Raw genomic sequence first — 14,126 nt, forward strand, 5'->3', positions numbered from 1 at the left:
AAGTTGCTTGTTTTTATACTTTCTATTCCCGCCAAAATGGTAAAAAAATACATCGTTTTCTGTGTTCTAATTTTTTTTTTTCTGAATTATGTTGTGACAATATGAGATACCCAAAATCCCATCTGTAAAAACTTTTGACTCTAATATGTCAAAAATAATTAAACAAGAATTTTGAAACTGACTTTATCCAGTGTTTTGATATTTACACTAGAAATGTATGCAAATGAGTGCATATTTCAGTAAATAATTTCTCATTTGCATATTTAAACCTAACATTTAAACAAACTTGTAATACGTGTTTGCAATTATCAATGTAGTCAATCAACTGAGTAAGTAAGGTGATGATAACTATTAGTTATTTTTTATATTATATTCACCTGCAGTGTCTCACCTTAAATAAATGGACATTTCAAACAACTTCAGCAAAAGATTTTCAGAAGGTATCAATAATAATTGGGTAAAAATAATATGAATAATCACAATCAAAATAAAATAGTTTTAGATTTACACTTTTGAAATGTCAAATATGATCAATTAGAGGTCATACCTTCTACTAATTAACATAATGAAGCTCTATAAATAAAAAGCAACCAATGTTATTTTAAAATGTTTATCATAAATATAAAACAATAGCTCTTATGTGTCCCTGGACCACAAGACCAGTCAAAAGTGCATTTTTATGCTTTCCAGTGATATATGGTATGATAGGTTAGGACACTATTAGGCTGAGATACAACTAGTTGAAAATCTGGAATCTAAGGGTGCAAAAAATTCTAAATATTGAGAAAATTGCCTTTAAAGTTGTTCAAATGAAGTCCTTAGCAGTGCATATTACTAATCAAACATTAAGTTTTGATTTATTTACGCTAGGAAATTTACTAAATACCTTCATGGAACATGATCTTTATCCTAATGATTTTTGGCATAAAAGAAAAATCGATAATTTTGACCCATACAGTGTATTTTTGGATATTGCTACAAATATACCTGCGCTACTTATGACTGGTCTGGGGTCACATATAGTCAAATTGTAAGACTATTTAGAAGAGATTTTCCCGACTATCATAAGCCATGGATATGATTTATAAAAAAGTAATACACAAGATTAGAACAATAGATGATACAACAATTTAAGTCAGTTACAGCATTTGATCTCATTAATCTGGACTGCTTCACAAGCAGAAAAAATACATTTTTCATCTTAAATTTTATGTTTTCCTCTCATAAACTTCTTTAAGGTTTTTATTTATGTGAAATTTAAGATGAATAGATTTTGTGGTCATAATCACAACAATGATCTCACTTCATATATTCAATGATAATATGATCAAGAGTTTCCAATTTTGAGAATTATTTTTCCAATATTTTTGTTGGCCTCCATACGTTGATGAGCCATTTCAACCTCCTCCATGTTGAACATGCTGTCAATCACAGGCCACAAGGGAGGATCTGTTGACTCGAAGTGCGGCAAAACCTGCTCTGTGAAACTCTGGACCAGCTCTGCTTTATACTAAAATAAAACACAACCATAAATGCAAAGTGCATAACATTTAAAGCTTCAAATTTACCACTATACATCATCAAAAGAGTTAAAACAGGCAAAAAAGTCACCATAAGGGTTTGAATATATAACGACAGAATCTTTATTTTTGGATGAATTTATGAGAAACTTAGTTTAATTTGCAATGCAATCTGAAGTAATAGGTATTATTGAGACTAACCTGTAAACTTCTTGATCTGAGCAGACTGCAAAGAAGATTTAGCCTGGCAAGCCAGACCCACATAAATGTAGGGTCTGGGCACTCTCCATAGACAGGGCTCGACCGGAGGGGTGGGATAAACGGTTGTCTTTCAAACTCCTCTCCACGCAATAGGATAGCGCTACAACCAATCAGAGACTTAGTCGGTCAGGTGACGTAGTCAGAGCGACGAAGATTTTTAACAAACATCAGTGCACTGTGCAGTCTGTCAGCTAAATAATAGACATAGATGGGCACTAAACCTTTAAAAGTAAACAAAAACATGCACAGACAAATCCAAATTACACCCTGCGGCTCGTGACGATACATTGATGTCCTAAGACACGAAACGATCGGTTTTTGCTAGAAAATGAACAGTATTTATATAATTTTCTTTTTACCTTTGATACACATCCACGTCCATCTGTCATGAGCACGAGTTTAGCATATCTATGATTCGACTCGTCATGTGAACGCGCTTTGATGTAGTATATGCAAACACCGAAAGGGGAAATATGTTTTAAAAAAGTCCAGGATGAGTTTGCGCAAGCAAACGTAATCTTTTACAGCTTTAAATGGGTTTGAACAACCAGGACAAGCGCAAGTAATTACCATTTTGAATAGCAGCTATATCCACAATCTCTTGTGCTGTGTAAACAATGAGTGTCGTATACACGCCACAGATCGCTTCCGGTGTTTGCGTATTCTACACCACAGCGCGTTCAGATGTAACGAGCTCCTGCTCAGGACACATGGACGTGGCTGTGTATCAAAAGTAAAAAAATATATAAATACTGTTCAGTTTTCCACGCTTAATTCACGGAACCAGGAATTCATGTCTGACTGAACTTATGGTCGCAGTTCAGTCGTCATCATGTTAAGCCCGCCCACCGACTCGTGATTGGCCCGGTACATCTTGGATTTTTCGGAAATTTAAGTGAATTGAGAGTAACTAGACTGACCTTAGAAGCAAATGTAATTTGCTGCCGCTAGGGGCGCGTCTAGATTCTAGGCTAAAGAAGATTGCCTCTCTTCCTCAAAAGCTTGCCAAGCAAGTCTCCATCAGCTGTTTTACCTCCCAGCATGCCATACAGCACCCATCGTCCATCTATCGCAAGGCTGCAAATGTTCTTCTCCCAGTAAGATCCACCAACGCAGTCCAGAATTACATCAGCTCCCTTGCCTGCACAAAAACACATACGCTTTATGTGTTCATTTTAAAGGTTGTATCAGCGATTTCTAGCCTAAAACATAAAGTGTCAATTTCAGCTGACCTTTCTTCACGATTCGCTCGCTGCTTGCCCCATAAATTGTCTGTGAAAAAACCACGTCTCTCTGGTCAGCCTAGGGTCCGAGATATGCCAAAAAAAACAATCGGCACTACCAACCTTTCCACAGATAAACAAACAGTGTTCCAACCAATCAGCGTCAGGGGTTTGGTGTTGTGGACTTTCCTACTGGTGCAGGGATGTGAGGGAGGCGGAGCGAAAGTCCACAACACCAAACCCCTGACGGTTGATTGGTTGGAACACTGTTTGTTTATCTGTGGAAAGGTTGGTAGTGCCGATTGTTTTTTTGGCATATCTCGGACCCTAGGCTGACCAGAGAGACACGGTTTTTTCACAGACAATTTATGGGGCAGGCAGCGAGCGGATCGTGATGAAAGGTCAGCTGAATTTGACACTTTATGTTTCAGGCTAGAAATCGCTGATACAACCTTTAATGTTGAATAAACACTAAAAATACTGACCTTCAGTGAACTGCAGAACTTTTTCAGAAAAATCCTCCTCTTTGTAGTTGATTCCCACAGTTGCTCCCATCTGCTCTGCAAATTGTAACTTTTCAGGGCTCCCTGCCGTCACTATTGGAATCGCGTGACTCAAGCGAACCAGCTGAATGGCAGCGGTGCCGATTCCACTCGCTCCAGCATGAATCAAAACGGTCTCATTCTGCTTCACTTTGGCTATACAAGACAGCAGCATATGGAAATATAATGTTTTAAAATGCATTTTTAAAGAAATAGTTGAAAATGTATGCACTCTCAAGTCATCCAAGATGTAAATGATTCTTCACTGGGACAGATTTGTAGAAATTAGAATCACAAAGTTTGCTCCCCAATGAACACGAATGGGTGCCGTCAGAATGAGAGTCCAAACAGCTGATAAAAACATTACCAGTGTTGGGGAAAGTTACTTTTAAATGTAATCCATTACAATAATGAGTTACTCCCTAAAAAAGTAACTAGTTACGTTACTTTTGCGTTACTTTTTAAAATCTGGGCAGGGCTTGCTTGTTTGTTTTTAATATAAAAAGTTATATTTTTTGCAAATGTAGAAGCCTTTTCGCACCAAAAGCCTCAGGCTTAAAGAAAAGTAAATTCATGTCTGTACAGCAGACCGCAGTAATTTTTGCTTATTAGTATGGATGAATCGGATCATCAAAGGTTGGCAGCAAAGACTTCAGTTAATAAAATGGGATTAAATACATAAAGGATATTTGTATTTAACATATTTAATTATTGCAGGTTTGCGTTATATTCTGAATTGAATTTCACTGTTTTCATTTTGAGGAATACTGTATGTTTTTTAGTGAGTGAGATGAATTAATGCATGTTCACATTTTTTCTAAAACTAAAGTAACATCTTATGATTTCTCTCAACATGGGGACAGGAGAGCTTTTCTTGTAAAATAAAAAGAAATGCATTACTTTACTTGTTACTTGGGGAAAAAAAGACACAAAGCACCAGTCCATTAATTAATTGTGTTTGTAGGAAACAAATCCATCGTTAATACGTTTTAACTTTAAACCAGTGCTTCTGGCCAAAATACAAGTCCATAATGCGTAATATTGTTTTCTCCAGTGAAGAAGTCCATCCTCTGTTGTCCTCTTATCAAAATCCACCATCATGATTGTTTTCGAGTGTTTTTGCTTGTGAACAGTTGATTTTTGCATATTTTTCTCCTGATTCAGACAAGATAACCACTGGAGAAAGTATTATTGTGGATAGAGGACTTTTTAGTTTCAATAGTTTCAAGTCAAATATCTCTTAATGAAGGATTTTTTCCTTGTAAACATGCAGTTTTTCGCTTCTCAAGACATTAATTGATAGACTAGAGTGGTGTGGATTACTTGTGGATTATTGTGATGTTTTTATCAGCTGTTTGAACTCTCAGTCTGACGGCACGTCGGCACCCATTCACTGCAGAGGATCCATTGCTAAACAAGCACATTTCTCCATATCTGTTATAATGAAGAAACATATTGGATGGCCAGAGGGTGATTAACTTTTGGTTGAAAAGTCACATTTAAAGATAATAAAACACAAAGCTAGCAGACGCCACACCTACAAAATGCAGAAGTTGGTAGGCAGTCAGCCAGGCCTCAGGAAGAGCTGCGGCTTGATAAAGAGTGAGGGGTGATGGGACAGGCATGACGAGCTCTTCTGGAACAGCTACATATTCTGCATAGCCTCCTCCTCCAAGTAAAGCCATTACTTTATCTCCAAGTATCCATTTCCCTTTGACCCCAGGACCGACGTCAGCGATCACGCCGCTGGCCTCAAGACCCAAGATCTCACTCTCTCCAGGAGGAGGAGGGTAAAGACCCCGTTTCTGTCAATAGAAATGAGCCATCAGTGGGTTTCAGTTTATTTTAGGCAGCAGTGTTGGGGGTAACGCATTACAAGTATCGCAAGTTACATAATAATATGACTTATTCCACGTAACCATGCATTACTTCTTAATTGACAAGAAAATATCTGAGTTACTTTTCCCCCCATTTATTGATTAAAAGCTCTCCTCTCCCCATGTTGAGAGAAACTGTGAGTAAGGTGTTACTTTAGTTCTAGAATAAATGTGAACATGCATTAATTAATCTCACTCACTAAAAAAGAGATACAGTATTCCTCAAAATAAATAAAGTAAAATTCAACACAAACCTGCAATAATTAAATATTAAATAATACAAATATCCTTTATGTATTTAATCCCATTTTATTAAACGATGTCTTTGCTGCCGACCTTCGATGATCCAATTCATCCATACTAATAAGCAAAAATTACTCAAGATAATCTAACATTTGTTTTCCTTTTTTTATTGCTGACGAGTTGACATTTTTTTTCTTCTGTGGTCTACTGTACAGAAGTGAATTTACTTTTCTCTAAATCTGAGGCTTTAGGTGTGAAAAAGCTTTTACATTTGATCAAAAATAGAACTTTTTATATTAAAAACAAACAAGCAAGCTCCGCCCAGATTTAAAAAGTATCGCAAAAGTAATGTAACGCATTGATTTCCATAATCAGTAACTTTAAATGTAACTTTCCCCAACATTGTTGGGGGATTTTATGGTTTACCTGTAGCAGATCAGCTCTGTTTAAAGCAGTAGCAGTGACTCGGATGAGAAGCTGTCCGTCTTTGGGTTCAGGCTGAGGAATATGTTTCACATCCAGCTTTCCAAATTCATCAACACACACTGCCCGCATTGACTAGAAAACCAGAAGAAATACATTGTTTGCCATGCTTCTTATTTTTAATTTCTTTTTTTAGCATTTTATAATATTGCTTGTTTTCCCCTGCAATACATCAGTCATTTGATTATAAACCCTGGCTGAAAATGACTTACTGTTCTTGCTTCGTGCATTTCTTGCATTGACAGTTTATGATCTGACAACACAAAACAGGCCAGCAGCTTTACTTTTAATTCAAGAATTTAAATTAAAACAAAAGAAACGAGACGTAAAACCGAAGCATGCAACATAAGACCAACATGCATGCACTGAAATATTTACATACGCGTCTGCGTTTCTGCGCAATTTCAACGCACATATGATGCCAACAATTCTTTTTTTTTTTTTTTTTTGATGCCAACAATTCTGCCGCGATAACGCTCCGTTTACTGACGTAATAAGCACTAAGCATACATGCATAATACAGCACTGATCTAATAGTAGTCAACATTTGAAGTGGGTCAAAACTTAGCATTAAAGTTGTCCTGAAACCAAAACAATACCAATTTTTGGTTTTGTTTTGCTCTCACATTGTCCCATTTTCTGGGTCAAAATATCTGCATGCACAACACTGTCTTTCTGCTTCAAATATTACATCACAAATTCTTCTTTAAACAAAAATTGTCATGATTTTGGCAATTAAATATTTGCTAAAACCACTATTTTATATTTTTTCTTTTCATTAAAATTATTAATAAATAAGGTAAATATCTCAACCCCGTCACAAGTTTACAACCCCGTAACAATGAAAAATAAATATATTTGTGATGGAGTTGAGGTCTAATGTAGACCATACGGCAGCAATAAAATAAGTACACTAAATATAATTCTGGATTAAAATAAAACATTGAAAAACAATCATTTTCCATCTTAAAGTTTGGTGTGTGTAAGTGCTACTGAAGTGGAGATTTAAGGCAAGGCAAGTTTATTTATATAGCACATTTCATACACAATGGTAATTCAAAGTGCTGATTTAGGGCAAAATTTAGGGCTTAGTGTACAAGAGAAAAACATTTTGAGAAAACGGCCTTTAAAAATATGGATTGTAATTCAAATCTATTGACACAAATAGATAAAGTGCTATAAAAGAAACACTTAACACTGTCTTTTAGATGTTATGAATAACAGTGTCTTCTAGATGAAAACCAAAAAGCCCCAAATCTCAAACCTGACAGGTGCACGAAAAAACTGTTTTGCCTGAAGTGTCTCCCCTTAAGGTTAAATGTTCTAAAAAGCCAAAATATATGCCTGATTTGTTGGGATCTCAGAAACAGCTGAAGTGTATGGAGAACTGGGTATATTTTTTACATTATAAACTTCAAAAGATGCCCAATTTACCCAAACTGGAAAAATTCTTAACACTATTTAATACTAATATTCTAAGAAACTCTATCCATCCATTTTCCAAAAGTGATATTATGTAACATTGATTTGTAACAATAAGTCCATCCCTGTTTTATTACAAATGAAGACAAGGAACACATTGGGGGATAAAATAAATAAATACAAATTTGACCTGAGTATTAGAGAATCCTAATCTCAGACACCAGACAACTGAAATACAAAATCAGGTTTATAATACATTAAGAAAATTTGCAAATGTTACTAAATGGAGATTAAATGGAGAAAAAAAAATTCAGAAGAGTTCAAGAGTTCACTTTCATCTTTACTTTGTCATTACTGACACAATAGTGATCATGTGACCAAGTTAAATTGAAATTCAAAACCTGACAGAAGGAAAGACAGTGTTTATATGTTTAAGTGTCATAGCAGCAGATTCTAATTCTACATGCTCATAGGAGACGAGAAACCACATGCAAACCATTCAGGTACTGTAAATTTACATTTATTATGTACAAACAGCGTACATATTTGTGTAAAATAAATAAGCCTTGAAACATTCATTGGGTTCCAAAAGTCTAAAGCTTCTGAGACTTTTAAACCCACTTTATGTATGTATGAGAGCAAATATGTGTTTTCAAAATAGATTTACCTTGTAACAATCTGCATTTATGTGCTTAACCAAAACCTTGCTGTCTACTCCATTTATTTATTTCAAGGAAACATCTCAAAATGTCAACAAAGCTAAGCATTATAAGACCCAAGTCTTGCCGTCAAACAGACGTAAGACTGCTGAACCACAAAGAGGACGTCCATCTTCAATGGAAACTACACAACATTAGCGCCAAATACAGACTCAACCTCAGACTGCTGGAGCAGGAGCGAGAGCTAGTGCTAAAAGAGCACAAACGGCTGCTGAATTTAAGGGTTTGTGAACCGCGTGCAACCGTAAACAACACAATGAGGGCCATATCAGAAGTCAGGATGATAAACGATGCAAGCGAGACACGCTTTTCGAAATCCGCTCCAGCTTTCAGACCTCTATCCTCTGCGAAAACATGTGAGGATGATAAAGAACAGAGGTTTGCAAAATCAGCATTGCTTTCTGTCAAGCAAGACGATTCATCTCCACATACGACGGTCACAGAAAAGTTAAAAGCTTCTGAAAATGGTCAGCTTTCTATTCTACAGCTGAAAGACCTGGCGTTGATCGACAGCATCTCTCAGAAAGAGCTGATGCATCAGGAAGAGTATTACCGATGGTATAAAGAAAGACTGAAAGAACTGCAGAGAGAAAAACTACGGCAGAAAATAAGGAGCTTTCTCACCTCTATAGAGCATTTGACAATGTACGCTTGAACTGATTTGTTTCCTTAGTTCTCTTAAATCATCTTAAACTACCTTTGAATGTAAAGCTCTGTGAATCTCTCATGTTACATGAGCCCAAAGACAGAGCTGTAAGTTATTGAACTGCACCTGAACAGGACATTATTTAAATTAGGGTGATCATTTTGTCACATTCGTTAAGCGATGCTTCCCATCCTCCTCATGGTCAGGAGAGCTGTATGAGCTGGAGACTCCAGGAGCAGAGACTGGTTTTTCTTCCATTGTGGAGATTCTGAAAGTGTTTTATCTAAGAATGAAAGTAAACAAATGCAAAATTATTGTAATCCTGGTCATTTTTCCCTTTTACAAATCTTAAAATAAAGATAAATGCATGATTTGATTACACTGTGTTGCTCTCATTCTCAAATGAACAACTGTAAGAACACATAAATTAAATGACAATAACCAGGATTTTATGATCTTAATGCGATAGTCCACCCAAAAATAGAAATTCTGTCATTAATTCTCACCCTCAAGCCATTTCCAAAACTGTAAGGTTTTCGGTCATTTTCGGAACACAAATGAAGATATTTTCGATTAAATCTGAGTTTTCTGACCCTGCGTACACAGCAAGGGTTCTTCCATGTTTAAGGTCCAGAACGGTAGTAAAGACATTGTTAAAATATTCCATGTGACATCAGTGGTTCCACTTTAATTGTTAGAAGCTACAAAAAAAACTTTTAATTCTTCTCCTCCGTCACCCTAGTGCCATTTTAGAGTGCATCACGGCACATACGCATGAATAAAGTTGTTATTTTTTTTGTGCACAAAAAGTTTTTTTCTAGCTTTATAAAATTACGGTTATACCACTGATGTCACATGGACTATTTTAACAATTTGCTTACTATCTTTCTGGGCCTTGAACATGAAAGGATCCTTGCTGTCTATGGAGTGTCAGAGAGCTCTCAGATTTCAATAAAATTTAATTTGTGTTCTGAAGATCAAAGGTCTTTGGAATGACATGAGGGTGAGTAATTAATGACAGAATTAGCATTTTTTGCTGAACTAACCCTTTCATTACAAGTTGCTCCACATTTTGTAACAGTTACTGCATAATTTAACGGAAAACAGCCTATATAATAAAAATAATAATAATTTGCATTCAATATTTACTACTTATTGGATGATTTAACTAAAATAATTTCATATTTAAGGGATAGTTCACTCAAAAATGCTAATTCTGTCATCATTTACTCACCTCATGTTATTTCGAACCCAGTTCTTCTAAATTAAGAAATCTTAAAAAAATAAGATATTTTAATAAAACCTGAGAGGTTTTATTTAAAGTCAAGGTATCAAAAAGGTCAGTAAACATCATAAAATGAAACCACAGAAATCTGTTCATCATATAGAGCGACTGTATCGCTTCACAAAACTTGGATTAAACCACTTGATTCATATGGATTCCTTTTATGATGTCTTTCTGACAATTTTTTATAAAGGGATACCAATCGGTAACACTTTGTCTGAAGCCCGTATTTATAATACATTATAATGGTATTCTTAAATTATAATGAGTGCATAATACATTATAAAAAAAACGTATAATATGTTGTATCATCTCATGAGTATTCATTATAACAGTTTTAATGTAGTGAACAGATTAACCCCCTCCCTTAACTGAGTCAGTGCACAGGGCCCAGGATTCCCAGCGACGCCCATGCCTATAATAATAATAATAATATTTCTCAAAAGCCATAAGATCAGGTATCAGATCAGATGAATGAGTAATGGCACAGTTGTATTATCTGTTTGATTATTTTGATGGTACCCTTTAGACAGCTTTTGATAAGTAATTCTGCAACTGCATGTCAGCTAGCAATATTTATTATTACTAGTATGCTAAACATATGTAATAATTGCACTGTATTTTGATGGTTGCCCAAAAGACAAACTGATTATAAGTAACTTTGTAAGTACGTGAACCTTCTACCTAGCCTAATGCTAAACTAAGTCTACTAATACTCTAAGGAGTGTTAGTTGACATAGTTGGAATGTTGCTTATAGTCAATAGACAAAGGGGACCATCAAAATAAAAGGTAATATAATGTAAAAAAGTAAATGTAGTCCATTATAAATTAAGTAGATTTAATATGGCGAACATTGTGTTCTATAAATAATCATAAACTTAAAAGTTATAACCTCAAATACTCAAGTATTATAATGTATTATAATTGTATAATATAATACGTTTTTTTTTTATAATGCATTATGCATTGATTATAATGCCTTGGAAAATGGAAATACCCTTATAATATATTATAAATAGGGGCTTCAAAGAAAGTGTAACCGAAAACTCTTTAAAAATTTTTTTTGGATAGACAGGACCTCTCAGATTTAATTAAAAATATCCTTATTTGTGTATCGTAGACTAATCAAAGATATACAGATTTGGAAAGACATGAGGATAAGTAAATGATGACAGAATATTAACCTATTTAATTCATTCATTTTAATTTGTTCTGTTATTTTTGTATCTATTTTTCCCAATCGACTTTACGTTCAAGCTATACATTTTTTGTCAGGTCTTGCATTCCCTGGAAATTTAAGTCATGACCTTGCTATTGCAAGATGCATGCCCTACTGAGATAAATGAATGTTCAAAATGTTCCAATTAAGAAATAGTAAGCAAGAGGTTGAGTTTATCCAGGGTCAGTTAAATTGTGATTATGCCGTACCTTCACACTCAATGCTAACCCGTGTTGGCAGACTCTGTGTGAGATCGCTGTACTCCAGTGTGCATAAAACAGCTTTGGGAGTCTCGCCTTGTGCTGTACACATGAGCACAAGAATATTGCACAACTGATTGCTCTCCATCACCTCCACCGAACCAACAAGTTCCTGTGGCAAGACAAAAAAGATTCAGCAAGGATGCATTAAATTGATAAAAACTGACATGGACATCACAAATTCTTTTTCAAATAAATTCTGTTCTTGTGAACTTTCTATTCATCAAAAAAAAAAAAACATATCTTGAGAAATGTTTCCAGAAAAATATTAAGAAGCACAGCTGTGTTTAACATTCTGAAGAATTATGTGACACTAAATGCTGACAATTCAGCTTTGCAATAAATGTATACATTTCATTTTAAAATATATTCAAATAGAAAACAGTTATTTTAAATTGTAGTTATATTTCGTATTACTAAAGGCAGCCTAGTGTTTACAGTAAATGCATGAAACCTGAATACCTTGAGGAGGCAGACCTGCTGTCTGCGAGCAGCTAAAGCGTTGAGATTCTGGTTGAGGGTTTGCAGGAAGGCTTTAAGGTCTTTTTGCAGGTTCTGTTTGGCAAAACTCTCAAGTGGGAATGATGGAGGGATGTTATGGCGAGAGATCTGCACTGTACGTGTCAGGTCCAGCTCCATGTTATATGTCTCCAAATACACACCCTCAAAGGCTGTGTGAAAAGACACACACACGCTCTTCCCTTCCTTACACTCCACCAAATCATAGCCACCTGAGAAGAACAGCACAATTGTTTAGGCCTAAAACAAAGGCAATACAGAGATGATCAAGCATTAGTATTATTTTTATGGTACAAAATTACCAATTAAGTGATGAGCACGCTGAAGGTCTTTCAGCTGCATTCTCCAAGCTTCTAACAAAGACTTCTGTAGTTCAATGAAGCCACCAGCAGCACCACCATCATCCAGAGGAAGATCTTTGCTGATTTTATCTTTCAGGGTCTGCAGTACAATGAGAATACTGTAAGTGGAAAAGTAAGTGTTTGAACCTTCTGTAATAGCTGCAATCTCTCAGTTGTCCTCAGTGTGAAAAGATGGATTTCAAAATCATACAGTCATTGTTGGAAAGGGTTCAAATACACAAAATGCTGGAAAACCAAAGAATTTGTGGGACCAGAAGGATTTTTCTAAAAAACAGCAGGCAGTTTAGCTGTTCAGGACAAACAAGGGACTGATGAACAACTATCTCTAAACAAAAAAAAAAAAAAAAACAGCTGTGGCTCATTCAGTTAACAACATAGTATTAAGAATCAAGCGTATGAAAACTTTTGAACAGTGTCATTTTCATAAATTCAACTATTATTTTCTCTTGTGGACTAGATGTAAATGTCTTTTATGTGAAAAATCTTATTCAGGTCAGTAATAAATAAAAAAATAACATGCATTTTGTATGATCCCTCTTATTTTGCACATTCATACAGGATGCATGTAAACTTTTGACTCAAACTGTAAAGTTAGATATTTGATCAACATCTTTTTACCATTTCAAACCCATCTCACCTTGACGGCGTCTGTCTGATGTTTGAGTTGATCTCTTTTGGCACGGAGGGTCATAGCTTTGACCTTGAGCATCTCTATCCTCTGAGACTCTTGCTGGTCCTGCTGTCCCATACCTCCCCTCTCTAAAGCCATCAGATGACCCAGAACACCTGAAATATCATATAACAAAAACACAGAATGCTTAAAACGATACACTTGGCAAAGTGCGGCACATAGTAGAATAAATATAAAGGAATCAAAACATAATGAAACATTCTGTATATGTATAGCTTGTTGTTGTGCCGTACCATAGGTATAAGATTATAATAAAGGAAAATGCAATGAGTTTAAAAGAATAGTTAATCCAAAATTGCAGTGAATGGGTGCCATCAGAATGTGTTGTTATTGATCATGGATTGGTATTTTGCCCAGACGCAATGATTTAAAGTAAAAGAAAAAAATTGTAATGATGGATTTGTTTCACCTCACAAAAGTGGTGTGGATTATTGTGATGTTTTTATCAGCTGTTTGGACTCTCATTCTGACGGCACCCATTCACTGCAGAGATGAGCAAGTGATGCAATGCTACATTTCTCCAAATCTGAAGAACAAACAATCTCATCTATGGATGGCCTGACGGTGAGTACATTTTTAGCTATTTTTTTCTTTTGACTGATAGCTAAATTAAAGCAGAAGAATACGTTAAGTCAAGTCTCAAATAGAAGACGTAACGTTACACAAGTTTTGACGTTTAGAGGTAACAGACTGTCATTAGTTTAACGTTACCTAGCTCCATTGTTTCCATCTGGCTGTCCATTGCGTTCCCCTTAACGCGCGAAATTCTAACTTTTGCTACTTTGTTTCTTTGTAAACAGAACGTAAACAGAACGTTTCAAATTCTGGCGCGGTTGTGTGTCACGCTCGACCT

The 14,126-nt window shown here is 35.5% G+C and overlaps 2 protein-coding genes across 2 annotated transcripts; both read right to left on the reverse strand.

The window, feature by feature from the left end:
- Positions 1 to 475: 475 nt before the first annotated feature.
- On the reverse strand, positions 476 to 6,528 carry tp53i3 (tumor protein p53 inducible protein 3). The gene is made up of 7 exons (XM_073827331.1): positions 6,362 to 6,528; positions 6,093 to 6,224; positions 5,084 to 5,351; positions 3,490 to 3,702; positions 2,755 to 2,922; positions 1,722 to 1,750; positions 476 to 1,510 (listed from the first exon to the last, which is right to left on the reverse strand). The coding sequence occupies exons 1-7, from the start codon at positions 6,386 to 6,388 to the stop codon at positions 1,328 to 1,330; spliced, it is 1,020 nt and encodes a 339-aa protein (XP_073683432.1). The 5' UTR covers positions 6,389 to 6,528; the 3' UTR covers positions 476 to 1,327.
- An 842-nt stretch (positions 6,529 to 7,370) lies between these two features.
- cenpo (centromere protein O) lies at positions 7,371 to 14,099 on the reverse strand. The gene is made up of 6 exons (XM_073827455.1): positions 13,985 to 14,099; positions 13,220 to 13,368; positions 12,523 to 12,661; positions 12,164 to 12,432; positions 11,651 to 11,813; positions 7,371 to 9,219 (listed from the first exon to the last, which is right to left on the reverse strand). Exons 1-6 carry the CDS (start codon positions 14,013 to 14,015, stop codon positions 9,110 to 9,112), a joined length of 861 nt encoding a protein of 286 aa, XP_073683556.1. The 5' UTR covers positions 14,016 to 14,099; the 3' UTR covers positions 7,371 to 9,109.
- Between the last annotated feature and the right edge of the window lie 27 nt (positions 14,100 to 14,126).

Source organism: Garra rufa, chromosome 21, assembly GCF_049309525.1.
Source record: "Garra rufa chromosome 21, GarRuf1.0, whole genome shotgun sequence".
In the NCBI taxonomy this organism is placed as follows: Eukaryota; Metazoa; Chordata; class Actinopteri; order Cypriniformes; family Cyprinidae; genus Garra; species Garra rufa.